Source organism: Belonocnema kinseyi, chromosome 7 (genome assembly GCF_010883055.1).
Source record: "Belonocnema kinseyi isolate 2016_QV_RU_SX_M_011 chromosome 7, B_treatae_v1, whole genome shotgun sequence".
Lineage (NCBI taxonomy): Eukaryota > Metazoa > Arthropoda > Insecta > Hymenoptera > Cynipidae > Belonocnema > Belonocnema kinseyi.
Window position 1 is genome coordinate 134530086 of NC_046663.1, and position 16648 is coordinate 134546733.

A 16648-nucleotide genomic window follows, 5' to 3' on the forward strand; every position below is an offset into this window, starting at 1 on the left:
TCTGCGAGAAGGAGCTGCGAAATTGAAGAAAAAGGGTCACGATATATCCCATGAAACTATAAGAACTCATCTTCGTGCAAATGACGTAAAGTTTCGCCCTACCAAAAAAGTTACCCACGCTTTAACTTGACAGACTGTATATTCTTTAGATTCTTTTCACGAGTCCAGAAAGTTAATTATGAGAAAAGTAAATGTATATAAGTATAAAAGCTAATAAGATAAACAATTTACATACATTTTATTATAATTCTAAAAAAATCATGATTACCCGAAGTGAGAATTATAGGAAGATTTTATGCGAAGGACATGATTTGTGCATTTATTAATGCGTTCCCGAGTTTATATTGTTAAAATATTAGAGCAAATAATATTCAATAAATACTCACATATTGTAAAAATAATAATTATTGAGGAAGGCCTAGTTAAACTAATGCTAATAAACAAAAATAACGAATCGTGAAAACTGACTATGCCCCTTCTTCGATACGGAATTATGGTGAACATCAGCGCTAGACTAAGAGACGCCGCCGAACTGAAGCATAAAAATCGGCAAAACCCCTAGAAATACGTACCTTTGCCGTCGCAGCGGAAAAAAAACCCAGAGATCCCTCAATTGGGAGCGACAAGGATTTTCAAAACAACGCCCGAGAGCACCGAACATAAAAAAACGATGATCGCCCGGCTCCTAGTATTTCCGATCAGCGCTTTATAACCCGGAGCTTTAAATACTTACGAATCACCCAGATTCGCCAGAACTTAGGCGTAAGCAAGCCTATGAGGAAGTGTTTGGGAGAGCGCTCACTTGAATCAGCATGAAATGAAGCCTTCTGACAGGAAAAGGCCTCACCCTGCTCCAAAGCATAACCTTGAAAACCGACTTAAGGAAAGCGGCAAAAAGTGTGCTACGAAGAAATATTTTTAAACCAGAAGAGTCCAATCTCCAAACAAGAGCTCGGCCCCAAAAATTCTTGAGCCCCTCAAGAGGCCCAAGAATACCAAAAATCCTACCAAATCCCAAAGCGACTAAAGTCAGTAGTCATTCGCCCCCTGTCTATTTAGAAAGTTCCCTGTAACCTGTTCGAAGACCAATCCAGGAATACCTCCAGCCATTAATCAACCTGTATTTTGATTTACAATTACATTTATTCAGGTATTCGTCTATCAAATTCATTAAATTATTTATTCATTTCATTTAGATAACCCACTTCTTATTTTTTTCATATTTTATAAAATCTTCAAACATTTTTGTGTTTTTGATAAAGAACTGAAAACCAGTTGGTAAAGGCCTCAAATTTGTCATTATCAATAAATAGCGTAAAAAAATATCGATAATTGAAAAGAATATTATCTTAGGCTTAATATACTTTTTTGAAACATTTAAAATAAATTTGACTGAGTTTCTATTTAATATTTAACTTTTATAAAATTTAAATTACAATTTCTCGAGAAATAAATGTTAAATATTTAAAACTGTAATGCAAGGAATTGTGTACAGGGTATTCCACCACCTAAAGCACCGAGCTTTAACCACCACTTTTGCAAGTACACTTGTACACGTGGTACTTCAAACAAGTAGTCGCTAAGGCTTGCTTCTCATTAGTTGATCAGGCCCAACATTGAAAGTTTTCTGTGTCCAAACTAAACTTCGCACAACTTTTTGCTAGGGAACTTTTTTATTTATTTTTTTATCCTGATCACAAAGTGCACCGTGTTGCATAGGTGGTGAGTCACCTTGTATATCTATTTTAATTGATACACAGCATTTTAAATGTAGAAAAGTAGTAACAATAATTGACAAAATAAAAAAAAGATTACATTAAATAATATAATAGTTTTCATTCACAGAACTCATTTCTATTTTCAACCCAATGCTCAGATTATAATAAAAGCCATCCACGTGCCACTTGAACATGTTAAAATATAATTATTTTTAATTAATAATAATAAATATTACAAAAATTGTATTTTTAAATATTTCAAATAAGCTCGCGAACGGCAAACAATGATGCTCCTTATGCACCGCATGTGCAATAGTGCAGAGGGCTACCATAGGGAGGACTGGTTGCAAATCCTTTACTTTATTCCTCGCTAATAAATTAGCGGACCAAAAATTGTCGTAAAATACTTAAAAAGTGAAAATAGGACTAATATAATCCTTCAAATAATTGGTGCCTTTAAATTATTCGCTTCTTTACAATACACAAAAACTTACCTTAAACATGAATGAAGTTTTGTTGCTTTTAAAATTAGATCTTCCCATAGTGGTGCACCATTCTGCAACACAAATTTTTATTTTTATTGATTACAAGATTTTATGTCAACGAAAATATTGAAATTATTCGACTAAAAGGTAGAAATTATGCGGTGAAGATGAAATTATACATTATTATGCGCTGTAAAAAGGTCCTATAACGTGATATATTCAATACCCCGTGTGAAAAACTGAGGGAGCCCCTGAGGGGCCCGCGTGTATTGCCATCAAGCCTTGTGGAATGCATGAGGAAAATACAGGCGATGCCTCTTAGTGCAACGACATGCTAATCCACATGGGTCCAGCATGGGCTTCCCAAATGGAGCCCTCACGGTTGTCATCATGAAGCCCTTGTGTTTTTTTTCCATTGCTGGTACCTGCACTGCCATATCTCTGGGACGATAACGCTATTTTGTACTGGGCTGTCAGTGCTGGGCCAGCACTGAATATCGCTACTGGTGCAGTACGACCACCATAGGAAATTCACAATGGGCGCAGTACTGTGTCAGTTCTTACTAGTAACGTACTGCTATACTCTAAACGATATGACAAAAAAGATATTTAAAAAAGAAATATTAATTGATTGCCAGCATTTTGACTTTAAATATTAATAGTCCTGTTTAGAGTGAATACATATATTACATTTTTAAACATCATATTTCAAATCAAATTTCTAACGCTACGGGGGATCGAAACTACATGTACAATGTACCTAAATCTGTCGTCTAAAAGTCAGGAGTCTTAACCACGGTACTAAACCTACAAGTTGAAACTCGATGAAAAAGCCATCCTCATAAGCTACACTTCAGAAAAGTTAAAGTACCAAATTTTAAGCTCTTTTGTTCTAAATAGAGTGAACCCGAGAGATAGGGCCCTTAGAGTTACACTTGACTCTTTACATTCGATGTAGACCTTTGTCTAGAGAGTTAGGTCCAAGATCAGCCCCAAAACCCGTACTCTCTCCAGGGTCCACTGTACCTATTAGTATACGACGTTATCTACGTGTAAAATAGGTCGATCAGGCTGGCAGCTCGACATTTGAATTTTGGGATTTTTTATAGCTCCGAATTTTGTTTCTTTTTTCTTTTCTTGGGCACCAATTATAATTTTTGGGCTCCAAATCTAAAGGTAAGAAATTAGACCCCCCGTAACGGTTCTTGGTCTTCACCTCCTTAGCGTAAAAAAAAATTTTTTTAGAATTATAGTGTCAATAGAATCTCTGATGTTTGGGCTCCTCGAAAATACTCGCTACAATTTTTGGGCTCCAACTCTTGACGTCAAAAATCAACCCCTCTCTAAAACATAGACAAGACTTTTGTCAAAAATAACCGTTTTGAGAATTTGACACCGTCAATAGTCTGATCTTTGTGCTAATCAAAAATACCCACTACGATTTGTGGGCTCCGACCCTTAACGTCAAAAATCAACCCCTCTCTACCACGTAGGTATGACTCTGGAAAAAAATAACCGTTATGAGAATTTTACACTGTCAATAGAGTCTCTGATTTTTGAGCTACTCGAAAATACTCACTACGATTTTTTAGCTCCAGCCCTTAACGTCAAAAATCTAACCATCCCTACCACGTAGATAGGACTTTTATAAAAAAATAACCTTCTTAAGAATTTTAAGCTGTCAGTATAGTCTCTGATTCTTGAGCTTCTCGCAAATACTCGCTACGATTTTTGGGCTCCAAGCCTTAACGTCAAAAATCAAACCCTCTCTACCACGTTGATAAGACTTTGTCAGAAAATAAATTTTTTGATAATTTTACAGCGTCAGTAGGGTATCTGATTTTTGGGCTCCTCAAAAATAAACACCACGATTTTTGGGCTCCAAAACTTAACATCAAAGATCAACACCTCCCTACCACATAGATACGACTTTGTCAAAAAATAACTTTTTTTAAATTTGACATTGTCAAAAGAGTCACTGATTTTTGGGTTCCTCGAAAATACACATCAATATTTTTGAGTTCCAACCCTTAACGTCAAAAATCAACCCCCCTCTACCAAATGAATAAGATTTTTATAAAAAGAAAAAACCGTTTTGAGAATTTTAAGCTGTCAATAGTCTTTGATTAATGCGTTCTTCGAAAGTACTCGCTACAATTTTTGGGCTCCAACCCTTCACGTCAAAACTCAACCCCCCTCTACCACGTAGGTATCACTGGCAAATGATAATCGTTATGAGAATTTTACACTGCCAATAGATTCTCTGATTTTTAAGCTTCTCGAAAGTACTCGCTACGATTTTTGGGCTCAAACTCTTAACGTCAAAAATCAAACCATCCTTACAACGTAGGTATGACTTTGGCAAAAAATAACTCTTTTGTGAATTTTACAGCATCAGTAGAGTATCTGTAGAGTCATCTGTATATTCTATTATTATATCGAGATATGTATTTCTTTCTAAGGTAAAAGATTTTAATGAGAAGAACAATCTTGTTGTATGAAACATAAATGCAAATGTTTTAAACAATTACGTAACTGTCTGTAAGGTATAGTAAAATTAAGCCGAAAGTACTCTCTCCAATCTATAAAATATTTTTTATCATTCACGAGCGTATACTAATGGTTTAAATTAATATATTTTTGAATCTTCCAAAAAATTTTGAACACCATCAAATTGAGCTGGAAATATATAAAAAAAACACGGAAACACATTTCTAGCCTATATGACTGGTGTATTAAAATTTGTTGCGGACAACAGAAAAATAAAACTCCAAAAATTATAAAATTTCCGAAATATAAAAATACCGAATTAAAAAATTCTTGAATAATAAAATTCGCTACAGTTTATAATATGACCCTATTAGAAAATATCAGAGAAATTTCTTTAATGTTTAAAACTGTATGAAATAATATTTTAAAAATGTTAAACAACAATAACCAAGAAGAATGTATTTCTGAATGAGCATTTTTGTTTGAAGATGTGCACAGTCTTTAAACTAATTCCTTTATACAATTATTGTTATTTAAAATTCAAGAAATAAATTTCATAAGCATTTCTAACTAATTGAATCTTAAAACAATGTATCTTTAAAGTTCTAATTTTTATGAACAAATCGAGTGATAAAACAAAATAAAAGAGCATAGTTTTTCATCGATAAAATATAACAATTATGTTAGTATTATTTATTGTTATTGAACTAAATATTAAAATAAATTAATAGGCAGAAATATAAAATACTAATAATTATGTAAGAATTTAGTGAAAAAAGAATATTATTCATTTTATACAAATAATTATTGAATAACTAATCAGAGTAAATATTTAAGTCAGAACTCAAAATAAAAACGAATAGAATAAATGGAGTATATTATACTATCAAGCTTGAAACGATGCAAAATATAAATTTTGCAAATGTTTTTGTTTTAATTATTATGTAACATTGTCTATTTTTAATCAGTAATTACTTTTTAAAATTATTGATTTAGTTAACATTTTTAATTTAGATTATTATTATATGAAAATTCACTGACATTTATTAATTTACTATTTAACCCTCATTCCCAGAAAACATTGTTTATATCTACAAGTTTTGACTATAATTGAATTTTTTGAAGTGTACATTAAAGTTATTATCCCTTCTCATACTTCTATTAAAAAAAAAAAAGTTTAAAAAAATTACCGAGATGCAAGCTTTTAAAATGTTCATTTCTTGAGAAAAAAATGTCTAACACAAAACCCCTTTAAAATTTGAAAAATATATTTTTTTTTAATATTGATTAAATTTTAAATTATTTAAGTACGTTTAAAAATTTATATATTGTTCTTAATATATTTGTGGGTGATAAATCGACGCAATAACATTTGAAACATAACGTTTTTCGACAACAACGGCAATAAATTATGATCAATTACGATTATGCAAATAAATGAATCGAAAAGTGACCGCATGATAGTTATTTCCCAATAATTTGACTATTTTGGAGGGAAAAAATTGATCGCCAGGGGGCATTAAAAATTATTATTTGACATATTTATTACAATGCGAAAAATAGAAAAAAAAGTTGTCAAATAAAAGATTCGAACTAGCGACAGACTCGTCCTGAGATAGGCTCTTTATCACTGGGCCAGTGATGCAGGCTGAAAAGAGCAACGCGTGACTCACTAGATATATGGCAGCCCCGGCGATCGTGATTTTCATACGCTCATACTTTTTAAACAAGGGCTAACTTAAAAAGAAGCTGGGACACGTGTCTAATTAATAAATAGAGGTATTTCTGGTTCCAATCGTGTACAAAACGTAGTTTTATACACAATTGGAACCCGAAATATATCTTTTTATCAAAATCAATCACCGTGAAAGCATTAAATCTATTACGTGTCTAATTATTTTTGACATACTATCCATTAATGATAGTTTAATCAAAAAGTCAATGCTGCAGAGGAGGAGGAGAGAGGAGGAGAACTTGTAAGTTCAAAAGTGTCGAATGAATGCCATCAGTATTTATGATATCGTCCTCAACGTGGCATCGTAGCTTTAGGGATAAGGCTTGCGATTTTAAGCGAGCGGTGCGTGCGTTAGATTCGTTTAAAGGAGGTGTAAATTATTTAGATTTGAACTTCTGTAAAACAAATGTATTTTGCATTTGAATAAATATTCTCCGTCTTTGAATCTGAAATTTCTGCTAATAGATTATGGCAGTGTACTGTACAGTTACATTTTTCTACTGTTGCAACGATAACATCGCACTTCAAAATTGATGATGCTATCAATTTATAGGACATATCGTTTGCTTTATATTTCACGTGTAGTTAACCTTATAATATTTTACTATTAGGTCAAGGACATCTTCAGTTGGATCTAATCAATTTTTTAATTATTTAATAATGTTTTATTTAAATCAAGAAAATAAGAAACAATAGCATATGCTTTTGAATTCATTATGTATGTATTTGTCCGAGCGGGAAAGCACCATTTGATGCTTCAAACCAATATTTCATTGGTTCACAAGTATTTTTTTTCAGTGTAATTGTCATGGGCAACAAAGCTGGAGGAGGGTGATCAGGTGTTAACCGCGACTCAGGAACAGAAATAATGTGGTAATCGCGAGCGTTGAAAAAGAGTTGATATTTGTGAAAGAGACAAGAGAGATTGAGCATTTATATGGCAGATTTTTAAAGTCTCCATGATTGACGAAATATAAGTCAAGATAAGGCAAAATAGTTTAAATATTTAAGGCCTGCAGAATTCACACAATAATCCAACAAGTTTAGTTGGAAAAAGTTAGCAAGCAGAAAACCGAGCAAAAAACCACCAAATATGACCCAAAAATAAAAAATAAATATTTTTACGTATTATTGTTACTTTTTAGGAATTTCCGTCGTCTTTTTCATACAGTAAATTACTAATGGACAATTTGAATATTTACCATGACTTTTTAAGCAATTTTCATATCCTTAAACAAATGTAAATTTTGTAAACAATTATTTATTTCACTTTTTTAAAAAATAATTATATTTTCTTATTGAAATGTAATTGTTTGTCATTGTTAGAAGTAGTAAATCTATCTTAAAACATTATGTGATTACAATGAAACTCATCAATAGCCCTCCCTTCTATAGCCTTTCCGAGAATTGACGCCGCGGCACATGCAGGTGTAACTGGTGCTGCGCGGGATCTGCGATTGTCACTCAGACAAGCAGTCAAGCGTAAACAAATAAAAGCGGAGCTGCCTATAATGACTTAGTTGCCATCAACCGTCAGCCCGGAAATTGGAGCTATAGAAGAGTTTTAAAGTATTTGAATAATTATATATTGCCTATTTTTGAAATTGCTAAAAATTGAGACAGGCATCAACTTTCTTTTTAAATTCGTATCCCGTGTTACGTTTTGTCAAATAATTACATAATTTTGATACATTTCTTTTAATATTTAATGAAGTTCCATTTGTTTTAACAATCTTTATTTGCTCAAGCAGTTTTTTTCGATAACTAAAAAAATGAAATAAAATAGGACGCATATAATTATGTTTTTGACTAGTTAGTGTCTATATATAATTAATTTACCACTTTTAAATTGTTTAAACAAATATAATTTGTTTAAATAATCACTTTTTCAAAAATTCTTTTGGAATCGTAATTAATTGTATGTCTTCTATTTCATTTCAAATTTTTAGTTATCGAAGAATAACTGCTTAAGCGAATATAAATTTTTTTAAATTAAAAGAAATGTATCAAAATGATGTAATTATTCGATAAAAAGTAGCATAGGATACCAATTTGAAAATGTGGACATCTCCGGCACAATTTTTAGAAATTTGGAAAATGAACAATAATTAATTGATTCAATAATCACATAATGTTTTTAGAAAAATGTACTACTTTAAACAATGACAATATATTGCATTTCAATCAGAAAATATGACTATTTTAAATTTTTCTGGGAATGAATAATTGTTTGAATAATTGACATTTATTTAAACAATTGAAAATTGTTGAAAAAGTCATGATAAATATTCAAATTGTTCAAAGAGAGGACGGAAATTTCTTAAAAGTAACGATTATACGTAAAAATGTAGTTTTTTTTATTTTTGGGTCTATTTGGGGGGCTGTGGGCAGGGTGGGGGTGGGTTGGAAATTAAAGTTATTAGTATTCTTTTATTTTGTAGACACTCCTCTTAAATCCCCAAAAAACTTGAAACGTATCGATAAAACCCGGGAACATGAGTAGAATTTTTCGAAAATTCCAAATTTCCCCATGTTAATCAAATGGGATTTGGATGTGAACGGTGCACGTGTTAATATTCGGATTTCGAAAAAAACAACGTATTTTCTTTCTCCGTGTTGCGTCGTAACATAGCTTCGAATTTAAGTTTCATGCTCGTTTCAAACGACAAAGTGTAGCTCTGTCTACCGGAATATGGAAGAGAAAAGGAGGGGGGGCGAAGAGTGGGAGCAAGCATGCGCAGGCGTGGGGACCAGCGTTGGCGCCGCACCGAATCGTCGTTTTCAGTCAATTCTGTACTCGTTGAGTAGTCATTTGGCACACTAGTATTCGTTCATTCGTCGTTCATCAGCCGACTTGGCATTTATCATTGATCATATTAAACTCAATCAATCGGTCCGTAAAGAGCTCCGTCACGACCGATCGCCGACTTGGCATGTCGCCATCGAGCTAAAGAACGAACAATCCGGGTCTGACCACGTGTGGGTGCGACGCGATCGCAGGGGAGTTCTAATTAAGATAAGTACTACTTTCTTTGTTTGAATTTTCTTAATTTTATATAAGTGATTTGTGTGTCGAGAAACTTCCCCATCGAGCGTGACCGGAAGTCAGTACTCGCCTACGTGGGAAATTAAATCGAAACTAAAATAATTTAATTAGATTACAATTACTTATTCACATAGTTCATCTCGATAGTAAATAGTAAAATTCCTACTATTTTTTGTTTCGCTTTATCATTTTTAAACAGTGAAAATTGAATAGGAAAAGGGGGGATATTCGTCATTTTCCTGTCGTAGCTTTGTGATTTTGTTTAAAATAATCCAATAATTTTATACGGGTTTGTCTTTTTAAATTCTTCGTTGCGGAGTTCCTTGACCCACTACGAAATAATTGCATGCGCATTTCCGTCGTTTACATTGCGAACACGTGAGGCAACCCTAATAAGGAATTTAGATTTAAAATTGATAATTAATTTTAACAAAGAAAAAATGGCGCTGTCTGCCGCAAGACGGCAGACGCGTGTTGCGTACATTATGCAAAAAGGGGTTTCGCTCAAAACCACCATACCTAAATTAAGCGAGCACTTCAGCGATTGAAAATGTGATCCAATGAATGCACAATTTCGTTTAAAGGGAATTACTACTGGTTTCACCGTATATCATATTTATATAAAGATGAATTGATCGGTTTAAATCCTGAAAGTTCTCGTTTCGAATCATTTTTAGAAATCGAATCAGAATATTACGAAGTCTCGACTGCGGTCACAAAATTACAAACCTTGACCCCAATTGCTAACTCAAGCTTGAACGCTAACAATATTACGATTTCGGAAAGACAAGACAGGCCGAGAATGCCAGGAATTAAAATTCCTACATTTAACGGGGACTATGATAAATAGGTTTTATGGAAGCATAGCTTCGTGGCATTAGTGCATTCGCGTACAGATCTTAAAGAACAGCTTGGAATAAAATCAATTCATTTCCGACAAGTGAATAAAATTACGAAAAAGCAAAAAACGGTGGCAGGATAAATTAGAGGGGAACAAGCTTCCAGAATTGGATGAATTTTACAAATTTATTCAATCAACGGTATTTAAACTTCGCTCACTGGAGAGGGCCGCCTCGAGTTGCCGCGATATTGCGAGGTAAAGGGTGGGGGGGGGGGGTGACCAGAACCACTACCATTTTACAAAGTTCATAAAATGATCGACGCTGAGCGTCGATTAATCGCAATAATGCATCGTACAAGATTCTTGGTGGAAATCGATCTTCTTGCCACCGCACGAGAGCAGACTGCTGGTGAACTCAGCGTCGCTTATAGGAAGGCACTAATATTAATAATAATAATAATATTAATCTATAATTCCACTGATTCCTTACCGAAGCGAATCAGGATGCGTGTCGAATCTCTTGATTCCCAAGCGAATTAGTAGATTTAGCGAATCGTTTGATCTTCACTGATTCCTTACCGGGGCGAATCAAGCTGCGTGTCAAATCTCTTGATTCCGAAGCGAATCAGGAGATTTGGCGGATCGTTTGATCTCCACTGATTCCTTACAGAAGCGAATCAGGATTAGTGTCGAATCTCTTGAATCCAAATCAAATCAGGAGATTTGTAGAATCGTTTGATCTCGCTGATTCCGAAGCGAATCCGGATGTTTATCGAGCCGTTCAATTCCGCTGATTACTTACCTAACCATATCAGAATGCGCGTCGAATTTCCACTGATCCCTTACCGAAACGAATCAGGATGCGTGTCGAAACAGGATATTTATCGAGCCGTTTAATTCCACTGTTGGAATCCACTGTTTGGATCCACCTCTATTTGCCCACTTTGAACGTATTTGAGAAGCAGCTATAAAGGACTTCAAACATAATTTAAAACGCGTACTAAAAGATCAAAAAACCCACTCATGACTAAATCAACACTGTTTAATCGAAATTGAATCTTTTTTAAATGATCGACCTTTGTATGCTCTTTCAGCTGATCCCAACGACCCGTAAGCGATTACCCCTGTTCATTGATTAATAGGTTCACCGTTCAATTTCTTCCCTGAAAAAAAATCTCATTTCAGTTCCAGAGAACAGATTATCAACCTATAACCTTATCACCAAAACTCGATGGTCCGCATTTCTCATGGCGGAGAATAATCAGGGAGAAGCAGGATGGCCATTGGGTGTGATCAAAGAAGTTTCCTGGGAGCGACGACATAGCAAGTGGCATCAGTAAGGACTGCCCACGGCACCTACAAAAGTAATATCACCCAGTTGTGCTCGTTCATGTTAATTAGTTTGCGTTAACCATTCTTGTTCATTTTAAAGTTTGAGTATTTTAGCGAACTCGCTAAAGTTTGCCAATCGTTGCGCTCACAGCAATCATGACCTTAATCAACGAGCTCTGTCTGTCGGGAGGTGGAAGAGAAAACGGGGGGGGAGTGGGAGCGAGCATGCGCAGGCGTGGGGACCGGCGTTGGGGCCGCACCGAATCGTCGTTTTCAGTCCATTCAGTACTTATAGAGTAGTCGGTTGTGTACGCCAGTATTCGTTCGTTCGCCGTTCAGCACATCAAAGAATCCCTCGGCCCGCGCACCATCAGTCGACTTGGCATTCATCATGGATCATATCAAACTCAATCAATCCTTTCGCGAGTAGCTCCGTCGCGGCCGATCGCCGACTTAGCATGTATCGCATCAATCCCACTGATTCCTATCGAATGAAGCAGGCTACATAAATCACCCTCGGGATCGAGCTAGAGAACAAACGATCCGGGTTTGCCCGCTTGTGGGTGCGACGCCATCGCCGGTTCACCGCGAACATCGATAATAACAATCCACAATCGTGTTAATTCCTTAATATATTTCTCCTTGTGTTAACTTCCAATAAATCAGGGTTTTTTTAATGTCGCAATGGCTTTTCCCCTTTAAAAAGTATTTCATTTCGAATTCCTTTAGATCGAACGATAGGGGATAAGAGTTTGTTCTTCTTTAATATTAACGAGGATCTTCGGGGTGGGAGTGAAAACAAAAAAAAAAATCAATTTGATCGAAAATAAGTCGCTGAAACACCTACGGCTAGGCGATTCAACATAAACTCCATTCGTCTTCCTTCTTCCTTCTCTTCTTCTCTATCTTACCCAACACCGCCTTCACTCATGCTACTGCCCTTTTGTCACCCCTTTCATGCAACAATATCTCCATGATTGTCCCCCTCCTTTCCACCTCTTCACATTCCTCCAACCAATGCTCCAATTTTGCATCCCCCTTCCCGCACAATTCACACGTTCTCTTCTCTCTAGAAAGCCAGAATCTATTATAATTCGCCATGCAACCGCACCTCATTCTCGTTATAAGTTCCTGACTTCCTTGCTCTCCTTTCATACACAAATATTGCGCTCTCTCCCTTGGCATAATCCACACATAGTTTCCGTTATACCTTGACTCTTATTCTCTTATCTCCTTCTGCCTTCTCTATGCCATTCTTTTGAACCAACTCATATACCTTCCTTCCTTCCTCGTGCATTCTGCTGACTTCAACCATCTGCAATCCATTCGTTCTAAAATACTTTTCCACTTACATCTTTGCATCACTAAGTTTGTTCTCCTTCTCCCACCAACACTACCTAACCAATTTACTTCCTCCCTCTTACAAAAATTTCTCCGCATACTTACATGCTCGACTCCCTGTTATAATCCCTCAACTCGTTCTTCCTGTCTCCCTCCTGACAATATAGTTCGGAGTATTCCTTGCCAACCCCAGTATTCACTTTACATACCTCTCCTATACCCGATTTACCTCCTCACTTACCTTTCAAGCCCACACCTCCACTCCCTAAAATAAGACACTCATCACTAGCGAATCAAACAATTTCATTCTCCTTTCAAAATCATCTGCAAACAATCTCTTCCCGAGCCCTCATACCTGCCTCATCCCCACATTTTCCCTTCTCACTCTCTCTTTTATATGACCATCTACTCCCCCATTTCTTCGAAACAGGAAGACCAGGTACACAAACTCGTTCACCTCATGTACCGCTTCTCCCTTCCACTTCCACTCCCCTCCCCAATCTCTCCCACTTCCTTTCCTGAACACCATAAGCTTCGACTTGTCCCCGTATTTAACTCTAACCTATTCTTGTCCAAGTATCGTCTCAACCTCTTCATCATCTCCTTTAAAGCCTCTTCGCTCTTTGCCAACAGCACTATGTCATTTGCATATCCGAGTGACCATATCTTGACTCCTCCTACCACTCCGGCCACTAGCTTACTTTCCATATCCGCGATCAAAATTGCAAAAAGCGTTGGGCTAACCGGGCACCCTTGCCTCAACCCCCTATCCCTCCGAGATTCCCTCCCCTTCGCTCTCCTCATACACCTCCTTACCCTCTCGATCAGACCCCTCTTCAATCCCCTCTCTTCCATTGCCTCCAACAACCTCCCCCTATCCACTAACGGGAACGCGCTCTTTAGATCTACAAAAAACGTGTACACTTTGGCACCCTTCTTGGTTAATTCTCTATCCACCACGTGTTGCAAGACGTAAATATTGTCAATAGTGCTCCTTCTCTCTCTAAAGCCCGCCTGCGTCTCCGGCACTATTCCTTTCCCCTCAACATCCTTTCGCAGCCTATCTGCTAACGTCATCGCATATATTTGGTACGCAATACTCATGAGCGTAATAACTCTATATTTTCCTGCCTCTCCCTATCCCCTTTCGTGTACAGTGGTACGATCAACCCCTCTCTGCATTCTCTTGAGAACCCCCCCCCCCCCCCCCCCCCCCCACCATACTCTTTTCACTACCCCCTTCAGCCTCTGCCTTACATCTTGAGTGCCAAACAGCCACGCTTCGTTCTCTACCCCGTTAATCCCTGCTGCCTTCGATTTTTTCAACTTGCCTATCTGCTTCTCTATCTCCTCGTCGTTCAGCCCCTCTTCATCTACCTCTCTGTTTCTTGTAATCCCCTCATCTCTCTTTCGAGCATCTGACCCCTGAAATGAATCTTTACAAAATTTCCTCCATTCGTCGCTCCCTATCTTCTTACTTGTCTCCACCCTACGTTTCCTAAACCTATTAATTATCTGCCACACGTCCCCTTCTGTTTTAACACTTCTCTACTCCTCTTCCAGCTCTTTTCCTTTTTCCTGCTCTTTCTTCTTACACATCGCCCTAAACTCCTTCCCAATTTCTACATACTCCTCCCTTTTCGCGGTTCCTTCCTTTTACTTCCTGTACTTCTTTTTCTCCTTTCTCTTCATCATTTTACATTCCCTATGCCACCATGGCTTTACCATTCCTTTCTTCTTTGTCCTTAATACCTTCTTTTGCACACAACCTTTCACTTTCTCTTGTAGATCCTCCCATATCTCGCCCACGGACTCCCCCTCAAAGCTTAAGTTGCCCAACTGCTCCTGATACTTCTCTATCGCTTTTCTCGTCCATGACGCGCTCTCCCCTAACGACCCTTCTTCTCCACCCTGCCTTTCGCCCGCCTCCCCCTGTATCCACAAACTCAATGGCTGATGGTCTGATTCCACCCTTCCTTCCACTGCGAATTTCTCTATCTCCTCAAACCCTTGCAAATTCATAATCACGTAATCTAGCACCGATACACCGCTATTACTCACATACGTGTATTCTCCCTCTTCGTTCCCTTTTACCATACCATTCGCCACCGCCCACCCTCTATCCTCCATCCAGTCTCTTAGAATCTCCCCCTCTTTATTTATTATTTTATCCTTCGATTTTCTTTCAAAGCTCTACCCTTCCTGGTACATACCCCCTTGGCAACTTTCGCTCTACTTTATACCATTCCTTTCTCTCTACCCACGTCTCTTCCAGTCCAATCACATCAAATTCCTGAATATACCTCCAGAAATCCTCATGTTTCTTCTTTACCCCTGCTACGTTCCAGTAGAACACCTTTAACATTCCTCCACCCTTCTTTACTCCACCCAACTACTTCCCCCGAACCAAATTGCCCTGCACTTCCTTCAACACCTCCTTCTCCTCGTCCTATACCCACATTTTCTCGTCTATTTTTATTTTCCGATACCTTACCTTCACTGCTCTACCTTCGCTCATCTCCTTCCTTGCCCTGTCATTTAGCATTCTCTGAGCATCCCTTTTCTTCCTGGTCAAATCTTAAGCGATAAAAACCTTAATGTCCTTTATCCTATTTTTGTTACGCATTACCCCCAATTTTTGTTCCCAGCTCTCCAATTCCACTACCGCCACTTCATTTTTCTTTCTCCCCTCGATCCTAACTTCCCTTACCTTGCCTGTAACCCACCCTATGCTCTGTAGCAGCGCTTCCACCCCGTCCCTTTCTTCCTCGCTCTTGAGCTTCAATCCTCTTATCACTATATTATTTCTCCTGCTTCCATTCCCGACCTGCCCTCCAACTTCTCTAGCCTTTTTTCCGCCGTTTCCTTCCACATCCTAATATCTTCTTTCATCTCCTTTATTTTATCCTCTTTTTCCTTCCTTACCGACTCAAAACTTCCTCTAAAATCCTTCTACTTTTCCCCTCAGATCTTTTACTTCCTTTCCCCATCTCTCATCTCTTACCCTCAGGGCCTCCTTCTAACTTTCCATGTGCTCCATAGCCCCCCTTACGTCCTCCCTTAACCCTCTGATCTCGCCTATCAGCACCCCGATAGCCTCCTTCTCTGTCTGCCCCTACATGGGAGGGGGGGCCTACGTGTTCGTACGTTTTTTTAAAGGGGCTTTCTAGCGTGCTTTTCTCCAGACTCTCTTTGCTTTTCCTTTTCCTCTTCAAGAGATCCACCCCTCACTTGCACTGGACGCTCTCTCTCTTGCGTGATCGCTTCTTCCGCGCCGATTCTTCCCCCTCCCTGACGCTCCACTTAACGACGGGTCACGTACAACTGGCCGTCGTGTCCCTCTGGAATTTTCCTCCCCGTCTACTTCACTACCAGCACTACCAGTACTCTCGCTGCCCACCTCAGGCTCGTCAGTCGGTAACTGTAACCTATCCATACACAAAAGTACTCACTGCCGCCCACAGATGTCTCTTAAGGCTGCTGCCGCTTGACGCCCTAAAATTTCAGTTTCTTTGCCCTATTTCACCTCTCACATCCCCTTTAGCCACCCTTTTCTCACCCCTAACATCCCACATCACTACAAGAACCAGCCTTGCGCGCCATGAAAGCCCAAAAACCTAAACAAAAAACTACCCCGGTCCCTTGCAAACCTAACCTCAC

At 37.7% G+C, this 16648-nt stretch overlaps 1 protein-coding gene across 4 annotated transcripts in view; it reads right to left on the reverse strand.

Moving 5' to 3' along the window:
• The window catches only part of LOC117175899 (protein MTSS 2), a 418276-nt gene that overhangs the window by 338223 nt on the left and 63405 nt on the right, over window positions 1-16648 (reverse strand). For all 4 annotated transcript variants that reach the window (XM_033365728.1, XM_033365725.1, XM_033365724.1 and 1 more), the window contains one exon: window positions 2213-2274. In XM_033365728.1, the coding sequence (XP_033221619.1) occupies window positions 2213-2274 (62 nt within the window). Of the gene's footprint in view, window positions 1-2212; window positions 2275-16648 lie in introns of those variants that run through there.